Below are 19,860 nucleotides of genomic sequence, written 5' to 3'. Positions count from 1 at the left end.
GTTCAATATGGAAGGTGGTCCGCCGGAGGCTAGATATTTTACTTTATAATGTGTTAAATATGGATATTTTCCTTATAAAAACCCATCCATTAGCTTCAGAAGGCCTTTATTAACCCCCAGGAGCCGTGTAGAGCAGTTATATGATGGATAGATGCACTTTTTTGGGTTTCAAATGTTGGGCTTCCATTCACTGCCATTATAAAGCTTGGATTAGCCAGGAATATTTTAAAAATTATAACTCTGATTCTGTTCATCTGAAAGAAGAATGTCATATACACCTAGGATGACTGGAGGGTGAGTAAATCATATAGGGTCATTTTAAATTTTTAGGTGAATTATCTCTTTAATACTTGCTAATAATCCTCATTTTCTCACAAATTAACTAATAAGAACAGAAACTGCACAGTTCATATTTTAACTGTGCAGCATATTTGCAGTTTTGTGCTTGTGGAAACATTTAATTGTCGGATCCAAAGTTATGAAACAAATGTTTCAGTGAGTATCGCAGGAGACTGACTCGACACCTGAGAGTGTGAAAGATGGGTCACAAACAACTGACAAAATGTTTTTACTTTTTATGAAGTGCTTCATATCAACACAATATGACAACATTTCCTTTATTTGCATATATACATATGATGAAAGTGATATTTTCAATTGAATTACAATATTCATGAGTATAAATTAAGAAGAACAATTATTTACAAAGGAATACATCCTTTTAATATTTATAAACACATTAACAGTATATTTACAGAAGCAACAGTTTGTCATAAACATCATAAAGCATCAAAATGCACAGAATGATGTCTGAAGATATTTGCACATGACAAATTCTATCGTACATAAAGTCTTCTGTCGTTTTTCTGTACAGCACGCCAATATATATCATTCACTGACTCTGTCCTCGCGTCTTTGGAGCTCAGGTAGCCAAGGATGGAGTTAGCAGCCCAGAGACTGACTCCTGCTAGGCAGAAACAGAGATGTGGGGTTTTCCACGCCAATGTGGTGAGCTGGGTGTGGATCATGAAGACGACAACTGCCAAAGTCCCCTAAATGGATACAGATTCATGCATGCTTAAAGTCACCATGAAATCAACAATTTTGTTGTTGCGGTGTTTATTATAAATGACTTATCCATGCACATCTTTTTCCTTTTTTTTATTCATATGCGCTCTAAATCTTAAATAAAAAAGAAACATGTCTGTTCTCTTCATGTCGTTTGTCTTGATGTTTGGTGGGACTAAATATCCTCCACAACTGACTGCAAACTTAGATCTGCCCCCATTTAGTTAGCAACGCACAACTTCCTATGATCCAATCAATTCACAAACTAAATCACTAATATTAATAAGACTAATCTTAATAAGTCTGCATTATGTTCAAAAATCAATCTAATACGCTCAAGAACATTGCTTATTATTATCAATGTTGAAAATATATGTGCTGCTTAATATTTTTGTGGAAACCACAATACTTTTTTGTAACATTAGCTGTCCTTACCATCAGTTTAGATAAATTTAATGCATCCTTGATGAATAGAAGTATTCTTTCTTTATACATTTTACTGAATTTGAATAGTAGCAAATTAATTATTTGCAAAAAAAAGTATATCTTCAATGAATACAAAGATCAAAACAACAGCATTTATATGAAATGTAATTTTTTGTAACATTATAACTCTTAATATTAACATAATATGTTCAGAAATAATTCTAAAATGATGATTTGGTACTCAAGAACATTGGTTATTATTATCAATGTGGAAAACGGTTGTGCTGCTCAATATTTTGTGGAAACCAAAATAAAAAAAATTGTATTCTCTGATGAATGGAAAGTTCAAAAGAAGCGCATTTATTTGAAATAGATTTGATTTTGTAACATTATAACTGTCCTTACCATCATTTTGACCATCAAGTATTAATTTCTTTCAAACTTTTGAATGTTAGTGTTTATTTGAAGAATCAATTATTTGTCTGATTTTATCATTAACAAAACACAGCTGGCAATATACAGAACTACACTGTAAAAAAATTGTCGGGTAGTTCAAAAATGTGCTTCATGTAAAAAAAAAAATGGTAACACTTTTCAATAAGGTTCATTAGTTAACAAATAAAAAGTCATTTTAACTTTTTATCTATTTTTAAGTACAAATATATCACGTTTTGCAGTTGTTACAATTTGCTTAATCACGTGAAATCATCTTGGAGCTAATTTAATTCCTAATGTTAAGAAGTCTGCAATATGCTCGGACAATATGACTTACCACAGCTCGGCTGCTGAAGACAGATACCTCATTGGTTGCCATTTTTTTCTGAGTGGTAAAAGAAACAAAGCTGTCTCCAACCATCATGGCTCCAAATGCACGTGTGAGATGAAGATTATCCTCAGATCCACTAATCTACAATGGATGGATACACAAAGCCAGGATTAATGTCTATGGATAACAGCACCTAGAAGAACTTTAGCTTCCTGGCTACATAAACTCACTGCTATACTTAATGACAACACGGTTTTCTCCAAAGCTGCTTTATAGATGAATTGAATATATTTGATGAACTTTACACAGTTATTGAACGGAACTGAATCAATACTGAACTGACCTCGGCTGCAAAATCACTACTTTCTTTTTAGAGCTTTTGCATCACTGTCATTATGTTCCTGTTTATCCCTGTAAAGCTGCTTTGAAACAATTAGTATTGTATAAAGCGCTATATAAATACAAATAACTTTTTTTTTCCATCAAACATAGTCCAAGGTTTTTACCTGTGACCCAAGTAGCCATCCTGGAAAAACCAACCACATGAGGCCGAAAATGAGGTTGGCAAAAAAATCCATTTGAAGGAAAAACCTCTGGGGCCTAGAGAGCCGTTCAGACTGTTTCAAAGAGCCTTGCAACTGATTGTGATCCACCATCAAAAGAATCAAACTGCTTAGAAGAAAGAACAGGAACACCGCCACATCCACCATGGGAAGCTGGAGAGTATGAGAGAACAGAAAAAGTCAAGAGCACTGCATTTACATTTGTGTTCAGACGCTTACCATACCAAAGTGACTTGTTACAATTAAGTGCTCACATCAGGTTTTCATGTTACATACATGTCTACGATCTCTTCCATGAATGTGTCCCTCTCTGCAGACTCCTAACAATGAAAGGAAAGCCTGTATAGAAAGACATTTAAATGTCACAATAAATACTAAATAGATGCAACATTTAAATATATACACTACAGTTCAAAAGTTTGGGCTGCATTTTCTTAATCAGAAATACAGTCAAAAATAGTAATATTTGAAATAGTATTTCAATATAAGATAACTGTTTTCTATTTTAATATATTTTTAATATATTACATTTTTTTATTTTAATATATTAGATTCCTGTGATGGCAAAGCTGAATTTTCAGCATCATTACTCCCCATCTTCAGTGTCACATGATCCTTCAGAAATAATTGTGATATGCTGATTTGCTGCTCAAGAAAATGTGTTATTATTAACAATGTTGAAAACAGCTTAAAGGGTTAGTTCACCCAAAAATGAAAATTCTGTCATTAATTACTCACCCTCATGTCGTTGGACACCCGTCAGACCTCCGTTCATATTCGGAACACAAATGAAGATATTTTAGTTGAAAGCTGATGGCTGAGAAAGGCTTCAGATAGGCCTCCATTGGCATTCAGTACATTGACACTTCCAAGATCCATGAAAGGCACTTAAAACGTCGTTACAAAGTCCATCTCACAACAGTGGCTCTACAATAATTTTACGATGCGACGACAATATTTTTTGTGCGCAAAAAAAAATCAAATTAACACCTTTATCCAACTTGTTCTCGACTTCCGTGTGTGCCTCCACGACGCATGCGCGAGAATATGACGTAGCGCCGGCGTTCGGGAATCCATGAAATGCACACTTAAGCCCCATTTTGAGCACTACGCCGAGACCTAAAGCACGATCAATGTAGAATTCAACAGCTTAGACACGCGCGTCTTCCTCTGCTCGTAAACAAATCGCTTCTGGGTCATGTGTCCGAACGCCGGATCTGCGTCATATTCTCGCGCATGCGTCGTGGAGGCACACACGGAAGTCGAGAACAAGTTGGATAAAGGTGTTATTTTGATTTTTTTTTGCGCACAAAAACTATTGTCGTCGCATCGTAAAATTATTGTAGAGCCACTGTTGTGAGATGGACTTTGTAACAACGTTTTAAGTGCCTTTCATGGATCTTGGAAGTGTCAATGTACTGAATGCCAATGGAGGCCTATATGAAGCCTTTCTCAGCCATCAGCTTTCAACTAAAATATCTTCATTTGTGTTCCGAATATGAACAGAGGTCTGACGGGTGTCCAACGACATGAGGGTGAGTAATTAATGACAGAATTTTCATTTTTGGGTGAACTAACCCTTTAATATTGCTTAATATTTTTGTGGAAACCATAATTTTTCACAATCATATTTTTCAGTTGCCTATTCTTTGATTGATAGAAAGTTCAAAAGAACAACGTTTATTTGAAATATAATTTGTTTTGTAACATCATAACCTTTATCACTTTTGATCAATTCAATGCATCCATGATGAATAAAAGTATTAAAGGGATAGTTCACCCAAAAATGAAAATTCTGTCATCATTTACTCACCCTCATGATGTTCCAAACCTGTATGAGTTTCTTTCTTCTGCTGAACACAAAAGAAGATATTTGGAAGAATGTTTGTAACAAAGCAGATAGAGCAACCATTGACTACCATAGTATTTTTTCCGCTACTATGGTAGTCAATGGTTGCTCTATCTGCTTGGTTACAAACATTCTTCCATCCAAATATCTTGCTTTGTGTTCAGAAGAACAAAGAAATGTATACAGGTTTGGAACAACTTGAGGGTGAGTAAATGATGACAGAATTTTCATTTTTGGGTGAACTATCCCTTTAATATGTTTAAAAGAAAATCTTTGACACCAAACGTTTGAAGGGTAGTGTATATTTAAAGAAATAATTATTTGCCTGACTTTGTTGTAAACATAACACACCTTGCAATATATACTACAGAAATGCAATGTAAAGAATTGTCAGGTACTTACAAACAGTGTTGGGGAAAGTTACTTTGAAAAGTAATGCATTACAATATTGCGTTACTCCCTTAAAAAGTAACTAATTGAGTTACTTAGTTACTTTTTAAGAAAAGTAATGCGTTACTTTACTTTTGCGTTACTTTTTCTCACCTGGGCTGGGCTTGTTTTTGTTTTTAACAAAAAAGTTATATTTTTGTGCTACGGTAAAGACCTCTTCATACCAAAATTGAAATAATAAGCCCCAGGCTGAGGTAAAAATGCAGATTCCCTCATGAACAGTAGAGGGCGCAGCTCTGGATAATGGTAGAATAGGATAAGGGAGAAAAAAGTTTTACCAATAAAAACAAAAAATCTAGTAATTTTCATCATCAAAGGTCAGCAGCAAGACATTGGTAAATTAAATATAAAGGTAGATTATGCATAAAAATTGTTTTTATTTAACATTTAATTATTGGAGGTTTGCATAGTACTCTGATTTTGCATTTGACTGATTTTATTCATTTTGAGGAGTACAGAATCTTTATTGTGCAAGTGAGATAAATAAATGCTCACATTTAGTCTAGAACTACAATAACCCTCATGTTCACACACGCCTCTGCACTTATTTTCCTCAACATGGGGGCAGGAGAGCTGTCAGTCAAATTAATGTGAAAAAGTAACTTGCGTTACTTTTTTGAAAAAGTAACTCAGATATTTTGTTGTAAATTTGAAAAGTAATGCGTTACTTTACTAGTTACTTGGAAAAAGTAATATTATTACGTAACTCAAGTTACTTGTAATGCGTTACCCCCAACACTGCTTACAAATGTATATATTATTCAAAATAACTGAACTAACCTGACAGCATTAATTGTCACCAACACAGGCAATTTTAAGTGTTATATCAAGTACAAATATCTCATTAAGACAACTACATGCATCCACTTTCTGTTACACGGTTGTTACCATTTCAAGGCACATCTTCCCCTAACACTTAAAAATAGACTACATAATTATGTTGGTGTAATATAGGCTAGTCATCATAACACATGTATAACACATATATTTTTAGATTACCTGACAAACAATATATTTCTCAAACAATACCGAGCTTGTCAATTGCACTTACCACAAGCCTTGATATGGAATGAGCAGAGAGAGAAAGTGAATGGTTGTTGCTTTTGAAGAAAATGAACTTAACATTACTGGCAACCCACACACACACGAGTGAGCGCGTTACTTCAAACTGCGCGCTTCCGTCACTGACGCCTTCCCCCTGCAACACAAGAGCGGAACGCTTTACAAAAGTATTAGTAACGATGCCCAATATATTAGGCTACTTAGTACTACCAAAGAACGAAAACATTCTGGAACTTCTAAAGGGCGGAAACACAGGAACTATTATAATATGTATTATTGGAATTGTGTTTAGACGGAGCGCGTTGCGTTTTTACAACGCGTGTCAAGTACGCGTCTCGAGACCGATATGCGTTCTGTTCCATTCAAACTATTTTGAGTGAACTTGCCCTTATGACTTTCAATATTAATTTGTTCCAGTTTCAAAATGTAGTGGTATATTATTGGATATTATAGATATACCATGTCATTTTAAAGGTGATGAAATTGTTTGCTATTTTGCAGGCATTTTCACACAAAACGAATAGTTTGTTTTCGCTTATTAACATTTACAAACACATAATTACATGATTTCACTCACACACCATGCAAAGACCCACCTCTGAGGAAAAAGCCAAACTTGAACACATCCGATAGGCAATGCTGAGTAGTAGTCCTACCACAAGTTCGGCTGAAATTACTTGACTTCCAATGACTTTCTCCCTGGTCGTGGTCGTTTTCATGTTTGGTTCACAGTCCGTAGTTGGGGGGTTAAAACAATGTTTTCAGTGCGAGGAGGAACTGCATTTGTAGCTCACTGGCTTCCAAAGCCCTTATACGTCATGCCCTTACAAAACTTCATTATGAAACTCACTGGAGGGGTTCCTCAGTTAAGTAACACGGTGTTGACGGCGACTCTAGGCGGTGTTACGTAAAAAATAAACGGGAATTACATTCTGTATGAGTTGAAGCCAGGACATCAGCATATAGGAAGAGTTAATTTCATGGTTTAAAATATAGGCTATATTGTTAAACCATTAAATATAAATAAGTTGCACAATTAATTTAAATGTTTCCTCACATATGGAGAAATAAATAAATAGCCTACAATCCATACATAAATAAATCAATAAATGAATTATCGATACAATATGTTAAAACATAAGTATGTCGGGTCTGGCCCTTCCTGATTGTGTAATGCAAGGTTTAACACCCTTATGTATTTTTGGCAACCCTTCACTCAATGGAAACCCATAAAGCAGCTTAAAACCAAACATTCATCACACAATTGTTCCTTTAATAGGCTTTTTGAACATGTAAGCAACTTAACTCTTAAGAGCCAGTGAGAATTACTTTACATGCTGGGATACTGCAGATCAAATGATCTTAAAGGCGCAATATGTAAGATTTTTGGATAAAAATAGGCAATCCGAAAAACCACTAGAACGATGTAATATATTTTGTTGACTTGTGGACTTACATTATCCCAAACGATCCAAGAATGTTTAAATCCAGAGAAATAAGCAATTTTAACCAGGGGGGCTTCTCAATATCACTCCTCGTTTCTCTGCTCCTGCGTCCCGAGCTCAGCCATCTTGTAGGTGTAGGACATAGCATTGCAAAATCCTCCCCCTTCACATCTTGCCATAGTTTGTTAATTATTATTATTATTATAATTATCATTATTGTTTACATGTACAAGACACAAATGTACTGTATGTGAAATTACAACAAATGTAGCCTATTACAGTTGCAGAATTATATCAAAGCACAGGAGCGTTTACTAAAGTTGTGCCCCTATCTACAACAGGACACTTTCATTTTAATGCTTTGTTTCCTTTTATTTTCGTCATATTTCGGGTTTTGCGTAGCTCAATTGATAGAGCATTGCAAAATACAACATCATATAATCATGTGATCATGCAATCGTGGGTTCAATCCTAAATTGCTAAATGGAAATATGACAAATGGTGGTAAAAAGTCCACACATTGCATTTAAATAAACATGCATTTTGATTGGTAACGACATTTCATGAGGACAGACGTAACACGACACTGTCATTATTTTTACGCCAGCTAGAGGGCGCATGACTTTAAAACGTAAATAAAGGTTGTAGTAAGGTGCTTGAAAAACGACCTATAGAGTCGTTTTTTGTTTTGAGGACAGTCTGGTTTTATTAGACAGGTGAGCAACTGTTTGGATACATTTGTTATATAGCTACACTATATTGCCAAAAGTATTGGGACACCCCTCCAGCTCATTGAATTCAGGTGTTCCAATCACTTCCGTGGACACAAGTGTATAAAATCTAGCACCTAGGCATGCAGACGCTTCGACAAACATTTGTGAAAGAATGGGTCGCTCTGAGGAGCTCAGTGAACTCAAGCGTGGTCCCGTGATAGGTTCCCACCAGTGATGCGCGGGTCAATGTATAAACAACCCGCACCCGACCGACGTTTTCAACTAACCCGCCCGCAACTCGGACCGCAAAAAAAAAAGAAGAAAATATTGTACCCGACCCGCTTCCTGACCCGCATTTTTTAAAAGTAGTAAATGCTCATCGTAGCTCATTGGGCCATTGAGAAAATGTTTCAGGCCCTGGCGTGGTGCGCTCAGAGGTGCAGCAGCGAGAGCAGGAAGTTCTTGAGGCGGCCCATCATTTTCCATTTCAGCTCCAGATGCATATTATTGATGAACGCGATGTTTATGTTTCGACCCGGCTTGAAGAATTCATCAGCCCACATTTGGAAAACATTTGGAAAAGTGTGAAAGCCCTTAGGAGCGCAAACTGTTATTTTTCTGAATGCTGTATGATATAGCCTAGTGTTATGTAATACAGGCTTGATTTATTCATTTATTTCGTTTAATTTTCTTAACAATTAAGATGCTGCATGTGTTTATCCAGTCTAATCGAAGTGTGCGTCTCTCCCCCGACTTTCCCAACAAAAATCCAGCCCCCTCTCAGAAAATACATAAAACTGACTTTAAATGCGTTTAAAAGTAGCCTATTAAAATGGTACAATGGCATTGCTCAGTTCAACGTTTTGGGAAATCGGGCATTTTGTCCCGCGTCAGCATTTATTCAAAAGTTAATAACGCTCAACATTCAAAAGGTAAATAAGGATTTATTGACGATCCGACCGACCGTGACCCGAATATCATTAAAAATATTTTTGGATGACTCGTAACCGCGGGTAACCGCGGGCACCCGCTCATTTTGGATCAACCCGCGCATCACTGGTTCCCACCTGTGCAATAAGTCCATTCGTGAAATTTCCTCACTACTAAATATTCCACAGTCAACTGTTAGTGGTTTTATAACAAAGTGGAAGCAATTGAGAACAACAGCCACTCAGCCACGAAGTGGTAGGCCACGTAAACAGAGCACAGAGTCCTGACCTCAACCCGATAGAACACCTTTGGGATGAATTAGAGCAGACTGCGAGCCAGGCCTTCACGTCTAATATCAGTGCCTGACCTCACAAATGTGTTTCTAGAAGAATGGTCAAAAATTCCTATAAACACACTCCTAAACCTTGTGGAAAGCCTTCCTAGAAGAGTTGAAGCTGTTATAGCTGCAAAGGGTGGGCCAACTCCATATTAAACCCTACGGATTAAGAATGGGATGTCATTAAAGTTCATGTGCATGTAAAGGCAGGCGTCCCAAAACTTTTGCCAATATAGTGTTGCTCAACACAGTTAGTCTTATTTTTTAAATCTCGTTTTCTTGATTTACAGCGAGTACCATGTTTTACCATGCCTAATATGGATCTAGCTTACTGCAGTGTGCAAGTAAATCTCATAGCAGCCGCAGAGTGAACGTACAGAGTAGCATTATAACATAACTTTCAACACACACAAATGTATCGAATATGATACAACAGCGCTGCGTTTCCCCACATACGCATGACCAGAAGAAGCGGATGCGGTCGTCTGCAGGCATGATAAAAGCTCTGCAAAATATCGAGGCGAAAAATTACATATTGTGGCTTAAATTGACTTTTTAAATATCCCAATAATTAACAGTATCCTTAATTTTTTTAAAAATTTGATTTGAATTTGGTAAAAACTGATCCATCTAATTAATTGGGAAAGAAGGATGAAGAAAAAAAAATAATAATTTTGTGTATAGCCACATAGCTAGTATTAACTTCAGTTATAAACAGATAATAACAACAATCTTTATTTATATGTCGGCACATGACCAAAGTCTTGCTCAAGTCTAGCTGTGGTCCACACCTAGCTGGATGAAATCATGCTTTCAGAACTTCTCTGTATCATTGTACTTTTGTTACTGGACAAACACATTTTGTGCAATATGGGTTTAGCTTGGTCACACTGAAACAATTGCGGAACAGTAAAAGGGAAGTTCAGCGACCTGATCTGAGAGGATGGTAGAGAATTAATCTTTATAGTAATATACATATATACACACACACACACACATTGATATATTTTAGATTTAGATTATTCTAACAACATAGCATTTTGAAGAGAAATGAATGTATTTACATCAGAGGAACATTCAGACAGAGGAACATAAAGCAGTTATGTAGCTCACATGTGTGTAAGACAATGCAATGCATACATTTATATTATTTGTCATATATAAATAACATATATGGACATTTTAAGGCTCAATAATGGTGAAGGTTCGACCAGTCCTGAAATAGTTCTCAATCTCCTCCAGACTTCGGCCTTTAGTTTCTGGCACACATTTAGCAGTGAAAATTATATTCACTACAGAGACGACGCAGAAAAACAGGAAAGGTGCAAAAAGTCCATAGGCTTCCTATATGAAAAGATGTGTTATAAAGTTGGCTTTATACAGTTATACTTCAATAAAAATCAGATAAGAAACAAAGAACATGAGTAAATTATCAAGAGCGGCTTGTATTATCTTTTAATGACCTCGAACAAGGATGTTATTGTACATGCTAAAGATTTTAAAAAGTATTTTTCATTTCCTGTTTCTATATGTGTAAAAAAGAGATTTAGCTCACCACCACGTGCATGAAGAGTTGCGTCAGAACAAAGGCTGTGATCCAGCTAACACCAACACACAAACCAGATGCTATACCACGTGCACCCAAGGGTAAAATCTCGGACATTAGCAGCCATGTGATTGGTCCCCAACCCATAGCATAACCTGCATGGGAAAGTTTTCACTGATGTTATGCTGCATGTTATTCTACATGAGGAAAAAGAACTAGAACTAATTCTACGGGCCAATTCACACAGACGCCAAACAAAGACATTCCATGACCTGACAAATGAACGCTTGACGAAGTGTCTGTTGTTTTGCTTTGCCGTCTGTCGGTTCACTGTGAATTGGCTTTAACAGTAAGAACTTCTAATTCAGAAAATTATGTAATCCAGTCCCATTGCCAAAACTTTGGTTTTCCCTTTTAAGCCATTTCATAATTATAATGTAAATGGTTAGTTCACCCAAAAATTCTGTCATTAATTACTCACCCTCATGTCGTTCCAAACCCGTAAGACCTTCGTTCATATTTGGAACACAAATTAAGATATTTTTGATGAAATCTGAGAGCTCTCTGATCCATCCATAGGCAGCAACATAATTAACACTTTCAAGGTCCAGAAAGGTAAAGACATCATTAAAATAGTCTGTGTGACTCCAGTGGTTCAACCCTAATTTTATGAAGCGATGAGAATACATTTTGTGCGCGTGAAGAAATTGTTGAATAAAGTCGTTATTTTTGTTTGTTTTTTGCGCACTAAAAAGTATCCTTGTCGCTTCATAAAATTAAAGGAACACGCCGACTTTTTGGGACTTTAGCTTATTCACTGTATCCCCCAGAGTTAGATAAGTCCATACATACCATTACCGCTAGCTTAGCACCCACCACTAGCCTAGCTTAGCACAAAGACTGGAGGTAAACGGCTCCATCTAGCCTACTGCTCAATAAGTGACAAAATAACGCCAACATTTTCCTATTTACATGTTGTGATGTGTATAGTTACATCGTGTACTAAGACCGACGGAAAATTAAAAGTTGTGATTTTCTAGACCGATATGTCTAGGAACTATACTCTCATTCCTGCGTAGTAATCATGGAACTTTCAGATGTATCATGAGTGCAGCGGCACAATGATATTACGCAGCGTCTGAAAATAGTCCCCAGCACCCTCTCTGTGCAAGCAGGTTGTCAAGTTGGTTATGTTGACAGAAGTTAGCCCATTTTCAGGCGCTGCGTAATATCATTGCTCCAGCTGCACCCATGGTACAGCTCAAAGTGCCATGATTAGCTATTACGCAGGAATGAGAGTATTAGTTCCTAGCCATATCAGTCTAGAAAATCGCAACTTTTCATTTTCCACCGCTCTTAGTACACGATGTAACTATACACATCACAACATGTAAATAGGAAAATGTTGTTTTATCACTTATTGAGCAGTAGGCTAGCTGGAGCCCTTTACCTCCAGTCTTTGTGCTAAGCTAGGCTAGCGGTGGGTGCGTCAGACAGAGTTATGGGATGCACGGAGATGAGAATGGTATGTATGGACTTATCTAACTCTGGGGGGTACGGTAAAGAAGCTAAAGTCCCAAAAAGTCGGTGTGTTCCCTTTAAGGTTGAACCACTGGAGTCACATGGACTATTTTAACGATGTCTTTACTACCTTTCTGGGCCTTGAAAGTGTTAATGAAATAGCTGTCTATGGAGGGGTCAGAAAGCTCTCAGATTTCATCAAAAATATCTTAATTTGTGTTGAACGATGAACGAAGGTCTTACGGGTTTGAGTAATCAATGACAGAATTAAAATTTGAAAGCTACATCATCTCTAACTAATGCGTCATAATAATCAACAAGTTCAAGTTCAAAAAGCTTCTACAGTAAGTAAAAGCAAACTGGTCACACTGTACATGAACTAAGCGAACTCACCAAATATGATGACCATAGTGCTAATGAGAGGAATTAGAGTCACTGGATCGAAGGCAGGGCCCGTTAAACCTCCATAGGCACTCTTCAAGCCCTCTGTTAAGGTAAAATTGCCAGGGTTGCATGTTGTTTTGTGGGTGTACATGGTCATTGAAAGCATGGCAAGATACATCAAAAATCCTGCAGGAAAAAAATAAGATCTTTTATTCATTGGTCTGTTTCCAATAAATTAAATTGAACAAGTATAATACTTTATTTAATTCTACACAAACCTGAAGTGAAGAGCAAAGCTTTTCGACCGGCTTTGTCCATCAAACTGGCTGCAATAGCGACAGAGATCAATCGTACTGCTCCCACTAATGCTGCATCATATTTTGGTTCCTGAATGACAATTTTTTTGAATGGATAAATGTGCTTTCAGTTTTTTCATAGTAATAAATAATATACTCTATGTCAGGGGTTCTCAACCCTGGTCCTCGAGGCCCACAGTCCTGCAGAGTTTAGCTCCAACCCTAATCAAACACACCTGAAACAGTGAATTAAGATCTTCAGGACTACTAGAAAGCTACAGGCAGGTGAGTTTGATCAAGGTTGGAGCTAAACTCTGTAGGACAGTGGGCCTCGAGGACCAGGGTTGAGAACCCCTGCTCTATGTGACATACCAGTGATATATCTGTCAATTGGAAGATGGGCTCCAAATATACCAGAATTGGGGTTATACCAGTCATCTGTTGCAGAAATCTCATGAAGACTGAGATTAGGATTGGTTTATAGTATAAAGGTGTTCTAAGATCACTCCATTGTGCGCCCTGTTGGTGAAATCATACAAGTATTTTAAAACTGTATTTTTGTATAATGCATATTTGATTATAATGCAACATTCATTTTTATAAGGTGTTTGAACACAGATGTGAGTGTAAACAACAAGCCTATAATGGTAAAAATCTCCCCAATACTTTTTTTAATAATCCCCATAAATCATTAACAATCTCTCCAAATGCGCGGTTCCAGATTTCCCCCTACTCTCACTTAAGAGTAGGAAGCCCCGCCCATGACTGGTGACAATCTGCCCTATTAGCAAAGACAACAGCCCTGAGTGAGAAGCACAGAGTCCGTCATTTCTGTTTACTCGCTGTATCAGCTAGAGATTTACAAGTACTTAGTTTCCCTTTCCCTTTTTGATTGATGAATATAGATTAATATATCTGCTTAAATAGACAGATATCTCCTTTACATGTAGGCGCAGAACGCGCATGCTAGTTGACAGTCGGTTGTAGTCCTTTCGTTGTGTTCAAACACAAGTTTTTTCCCAGACACAAGAGACGAGAGGTGACAACACAGTCAGCTTTCATCAGCGCTACTAGGCTGAAAACAGCTTATTGACAGTTTCTGACATTTTCAGTGCGTGAGAACACCGGAGCATGAGCTCTTGAAGCCCCACCCCCTCTGGAAAGGGGGCCGGGAGCACCAGCTCATTTGCATTTCAAGGGACACACATAAAAACGGCATGTTTTTGCTTAATATTGCTTAATTTTAACATGCTATAAAACATATCTGTGGGGTATTTTGAGCTGCAACTTCACTGGGGACATCGGAGACTTATTTTACATCTTGTAATAAGGGGCATAATAGGTCCCCTTGAAGTCTGTGATTAAACAAATGGAACAATACAAATGACCCTATTGTCCCTTATTGTATTCTATTTGCATGACATTTTTTTTAATGGCAAAACTGCCCTGATAACATGATGTAATCCACTGCAATGTGTGCTTTACCTGAGAGTTGATACTGCGCTCGATCTTATTGAACTCAGTCAAGTAATCAGAATCGGGGCCCCTGAGCCATTCTAGCGATTTAACTGCTTTTTCTTTGTTTCCTTTCATGGTGAGGTAACGTGGGGAGGTCGGCATGAAGCAAAGCAAAATCATCATGATAACCACAGGGACCTCCCCAGCCACAGCCAGCCATCTCCACGGCAAAATCAAGCCTGGAAAGAGACCATAGAACAGCATCATTCATACAGGACAATGCTTGGATATTTTTGAAAGTGTCAGAGAAAGTGTGTTTCATCATACAGCCAAAACAACCTGAGAAATATGAGCTCTCTCACCAAGAGCGTAGAGTGCTAGACTCCCAAAGACAGCTGTGATCTGAGGACATGAACCCAGCGCACCCCTCACAGATGGGTGTGAAATCTCTGACACATATACCTATTTGGAAGGGGGGAAAATGAGATCCATTAGGCACAAAAAACAAACCCTTATATACTCTGAAAATTCATTAATTAAAATTCCATTTGTTACAATGAAACTCTAATGTGCCTTAAAAAAAGGGTCATGACATTTTTTTTTAGAAATTTTAAATAAAAATGATATTCCTTGAAGTTCACTTATAATGTTAATAACGTTTTTGCACATGATTATTTGCAACCCTCATTCTGACCCACTGTCTGAAATAATCCGTTTTTAAGGGCCGGCTCCTTTAAGGCTGTTGTGATTGGCTTACGTCATTGCATAGGAAACAGTATCAACGGCCACTTGCTATTGCATGTAAGAGTTTTGAAACATTATCCATATAAAACATTATGAAATTATTATTATGAAATCATTTACTTACAGTTTGTGATACAGCTGCTGTCAGATCCAATAAAATTGGCTGCTTCCTCTTTCAAAAAAAGTTTTTTTGCAAACTCTCCATTACACTGTGCCTCATTTACAAAACAATCTGCAGGCAAATGCTCTGAACAAGCATACAATCCTCAGACGTGATCCAGGATGCCATTAAAAATAAACCATCCACTTGTTTATGACTCTGAGGTCCAAATGAGCTGTTTACACAGGACGCACAGGACACACAAAGCAAATGTTCTTTCACTTTTCCATTTGTCCTGTTGTTAGCAGACTCAAACGCAAGTTGCTTTTGACGCAACGCAACGCTCACATCAACTGAATACCAGTTGGCGGGGCCTATGGTGCGATGATGTATAGCTATTCGTTGATGTCTCGCTAGGCTTGCGAAGCCAATTTGATTTGCCATGTCATGACCCCTTTAACAACATGTTGTCATTCAAACATCCAATAAGCAGTGTTGGGGAAAGTTACTTTGAAAAGTAATGCATTACAATATTGCGTTACTCCCTTAAAAAGTAACTAATTGAGTTACTTAGTTACTTTATAAGAAAAGTAATGCGTTACGTTACTCTTGCGTTACTTTTTCTCACCTGGGCTGGGCTTGTTTTTTGTTTTGTTTTTTTTATAACAAAACATTTCTATTTTTGTGTGCAAATGTAAAGACATTTAATACCAAAATTTAAATAATAAGCCTCAGGCTGAGGTAAAAATGCAAATTCACGTATGAACAGTATAGTAATCTAGTAATTTTTGCTCATGGTTTAACTGAATCATCAAAGGCCAGCAGCAAGCCATTGGTCAATAAAGGTAGATTAAATACATACAAATATTCGTTTTATTTAACATGTAATTATTGGAGGTAGTAATCGCATAGTACTCTGATTTTGCATTTGACTTATTTTATTCATTTTGAGGAATACTGAATCTTTATTGTGCAAGTGAGATAGTCTAGAACTACAATAAACATCATGTTTACACACAAAGCCTCTCCACTTACCCTCGTTTTTTCTCAACATGGGGACATGAGAGCTATCAGTCAAATAAATGTGAAAAAGTAACTCAGATATTTTGTTGTAAATTTGAAAAGTAATGCGTTACTTTACTAGTTACTTGAAAAAGTAATCTGATTACGTAACTCAAGTTACTTGTAATGCGTTCCCCAACACTGCCAGTAAGTATGCAGTCTCTGCAACCATTTCATTAAAAAAATATATTTGTGAATTAATGGTTGAACGGTATTTGTTTTTGCATGAAGCCAGCAGATATGTTAAATATTTGCTGTCTGGGTATTATTTCTTGCCACCCAGTATTTTATCTCATCAGATTTAAATCAGACTGCAAACTTACTAAAAAACTAAACTTATATTTGTGGCACTGATTTACTAGTGGTGTGATTGATAAACAAGATGGACTAACAGATCACTTACAGGAATGGAGCCAGCAGTGATACCACCAGCGATGCCAGTCAGAAATCTGCCCCATAATAACATCCAGAAATTTTGCGCGGCCCCCATCACAAGGAAACCTACAACAGATGGTACTCCAGACAACATGATGCTCATCTTTCTCCCAACTCTGTCATTGAGCACCATGGCACTAAGACCCCCTAAGGCTGCTCCCAGGGTGAAAATTGACTAAACGACAGAAGACAAATTAGTTTGACAGAATCCTGGACTTTCTCTGTATACGTACCTGAAAACATCTTAGACGTATACAGTATATAAATGATCTTACACCAAACCATGATATCTGATGGATGTCCATTCGGAGCCGAGGGTCATCACCGTTTTGAAGGTGGGGGATGACAGGGGACGGAAACACTAAGGAAAATCCAAAATTGAAATTGCCCAAAACAGCTGAAAACACAGCAAGGTAGAGCCTTCCATGTCTGAAAAGTATAAACAATCAAAATTAATACAATACATGAACAAATGAAGACAATATAAATCAAATAAAGGGAAAAAAATACAAAAAAAGTCACCTAATTCGGACTGGGTTGTTTTTTATTAATGCAGTGGTTTCATCTGGACAGTCTGCCATCGCTCCTCTGTCTCACTCAGCAGACTGAAGCACTTTAATGTTTGAATGAGTATAACTGAAAGCAAAAGCGCATTTTGCAATCCTGGGATTTCTTTAGGTAGATAGTGGACAAAGAATTAAGGAAGCAAACGTCAGAACTTCCTCTCAACACAGATGAGAGTGCAGTGTGAAGCAACCAGAACTTTCCCGTCAGCACCCACGAGGCCATTCAGAAAGAGAAGCAATGTCCAATGTAGGCGGAGGAGCCTGCATTGATACTGTCATTTCACATGATTGATAGCGATGTCAACCCAGCGAGTCAGTTCAACAATCACTGATTTTTCCTACTGACGCACTACAGCAAGAGATACAAATAACTGGCTTAAAAAAATTTTTTGTGCATGTGAAAATGAACGTGCCTAAGACTTTTGCACAGTACGGTGTAGCTATATATATATATATATATATATATATATATATATATATGCAACACTGCGTTTATAATTTGCCCCCATTTTTCATGAGCTGAACTCAAAGATCTAAGAAATTTTCTCTGTACACAAAAGGTCTATTTCAAATATTGTTCACAAATCTGTCTAAATCTGTGTTAGTGAGCACTTCTCCTTTGCCGAGATAATCCATCCACCTCACAGTATATCCACCTTGCATATCAAGATGCTGATTAGACAGCATGATTATTGCACATGTGTGCCTTAAACTGGCCACAATAAAAGGCCCCTCTAACATGTGCAGTTTTACTGTATTTGGGGGGGTCCGGGCCGGGGGGGTCCCAGGGGGTCCAAAAAAAAGTAAATATCTGGTGCGACCACCATTTGCCTCACGCATGCAACACATCTCCTTTGCATAGAGTTGATCAGGTTGTTGATTGTGGCCTGTGGAATGTTGGTCCACTGTCGTATACACCGATCCAGAGCATCCCAAACATGCTCAATGGGTGACATTTCCGGTGAGTATGCTGGCCATGCAAAAACTGGGACGTTTTCAGCTTCCAGTAATTGTGTACAGATCCTTGCAACATGGGGCCGTGCATTATCTCGGCAAAGGAGAAGTGCTCACTAACACAGATTTAGACAGATTTGTGAACAATATTTGAAAGAAATAGGCCTTTTGTGTACATAGAAAAAGTCTAAGATCTTTGAGTTCAGCTCATGAAAAATGTTTTGTTTATAATATTGTTCAGTGTGTGTGTGTGTGTGTGTGTGTGTGTGTGTATATATAGGCCTATATATATATATATATATATATATATATATATATATATATATATATATATATATATATATATATATATATATATATATATATATATATATATATATATATATATAATTAAAAATTTAAATGAATTTAAAAAGAAAATATAAAAAATTATTCTGACGACTGAAATAAGTCTTATAGCTAATCCTTTATTAAAAATGTACCACTACAAAAGAAACTCTAAGAACATAAAGACATGCAGGCATCATAAACGCCTCTCACAAATGACAACAAAGATGTAACCTATCGTTTTCTCAACCGATATAGCCCCTCTCGTTCAATAAGTCAGAAGTTTGTATAGTTTATTTATTAATTTTCCTTTATTATTTATTTAATCATAATCATGCTTTATCGACCTAATAGCCTTAAACAAATTCAAACAATTTTGCACTGCTATTAACCCAATTTCTTTGCCTTTTTGTTTAAGGGATTTAATATGAAATACTGAAAATTTTAAAGAAACATCAATGACTTAATCAATAGACCCTTTTCACAGACGCGTTTTAACGGTTATCAATATTAGTTTTTTGTATTTTCATTTTTCTACATTTATAACACTAATACTTTGTATTTTATTAGTTTTGCATCAAATTACAAAAAACAAGTTATCGCTGCTGTGATGGTGATTCAGCGTCTAAGGAAGTGACAGTGAAATGAACATCTTTCTCTCTTTTCACTGCCGTTATCAATCTTACTCTATTTTTTTCCCTCTTTTTGAAAGTTGTGAAATCACTATTGTGGAGTTTTCTTTTGCTATTTTGAGCAAACAGGGACACAAAAAATATATTTAATGTATATTTACCGCTATAAAAGTTAACCCAACTATGACGACTTCCGCTTCTGAGAAACCCAGAAATGTGAAAAGGG

The 19,860-nt window shown here is 36.9% G+C and overlaps 2 protein-coding genes across 2 annotated transcripts; both read right to left on the bottom strand.

Annotated features, from left to right (window-relative positions):
• Positions 1 to 560: 560 nt before the first annotated feature.
• Positions 561 to 7,032, bottom strand: LOC307132222 (uncharacterized protein). The gene is made up of 6 exons (XM_079826392.1): positions 6,781 to 7,032; positions 6,174 to 6,320; positions 3,100 to 3,162; positions 2,767 to 2,976; positions 2,267 to 2,401; positions 561 to 1,052 (listed from the first exon to the last, which is right to left on the bottom strand). Exons 1-6 carry the CDS (start codon positions 6,901 to 6,903, stop codon positions 837 to 839), a joined length of 894 nt encoding a protein of 297 aa, XP_079682518.1. The 5' UTR covers positions 6,904 to 7,032; the 3' UTR covers positions 561 to 836.
• A 3,290-nt stretch (positions 7,033 to 10,322) lies between these two features.
• Positions 10,323 to 17,799, bottom strand: slc2a6 (solute carrier family 2 member 6). Its single transcript, XM_079826593.1, has 10 exons — positions 17,678 to 17,799; positions 17,431 to 17,584; positions 17,124 to 17,330; positions 15,177 to 15,276; positions 14,842 to 15,053; positions 13,729 to 13,875; positions 13,339 to 13,447; positions 13,070 to 13,246; positions 11,165 to 11,310; positions 10,323 to 10,953 (listed from the first exon to the last, which is right to left on the bottom strand). Exons 1-10 carry the CDS (start codon positions 17,734 to 17,736, stop codon positions 10,792 to 10,794), a joined length of 1,473 nt encoding a protein of 490 aa, XP_079682719.1. The 5' UTR covers positions 17,737 to 17,799; the 3' UTR covers positions 10,323 to 10,791.
• Positions 17,800 to 19,860: the final 2,061 nt, after the last annotated feature.

This window comes from Gobio gobio, assembly GCF_949357685.1.
Source record: "Gobio gobio genome assembly, chromosome: 10".
In the NCBI taxonomy this organism is placed as follows: Eukaryota; Metazoa; Chordata; class Actinopteri; order Cypriniformes; family Gobionidae; genus Gobio; species Gobio gobio.
The sequence above is the reverse complement of the archived record's forward strand: the minus strand, read 5'-3'. Positions and strand labels throughout refer to the sequence as shown.

Bases quoted from the DNA above. Each gene is read 5' to 3' on its own strand.
- slc2a6 (XM_079826593.1), bottom strand. From the start codon at position 17,736: ATGGCAGACTGTCCAGATGAAACCACTGCATTAATAAAAAACAACCCA. The intron at 15,054-15,176 runs GTGAGAGAGCTC...GTCTCTTTCCAG, and splicing joins TCTAGCACTCTACGCTCTTG to GCTTGATTTTGCCGTGGAGA. The intron at 11,311-13,069 runs GTGAGTTCGCTT...TTTCCCATGCAG, and splicing joins CACTATGGTCATCATATTTG to GTTATGCTATGGGTTGGGGA.
- LOC307132222 (XM_079826392.1), bottom strand. From the start codon at position 6,903: ATGAAAACGACCACGACCAGGGAGAAAGTCATTGGAAGTCAAGTAATT. The intron at 6,321-6,780 runs GTGGGTCTTTGC...CTTGTGTTGCAG, and splicing joins GTTTGGCTTTTTCCTCAGAG to GGGGAAGGCGTCAGTGACGG. The intron at 3,163-6,173 runs GTAAGTGCAATT...CTTTCTATACAG, and splicing joins ATTCCATATCAAGGCTTGTG to GCTTTCCTTTCATTGTTAGG.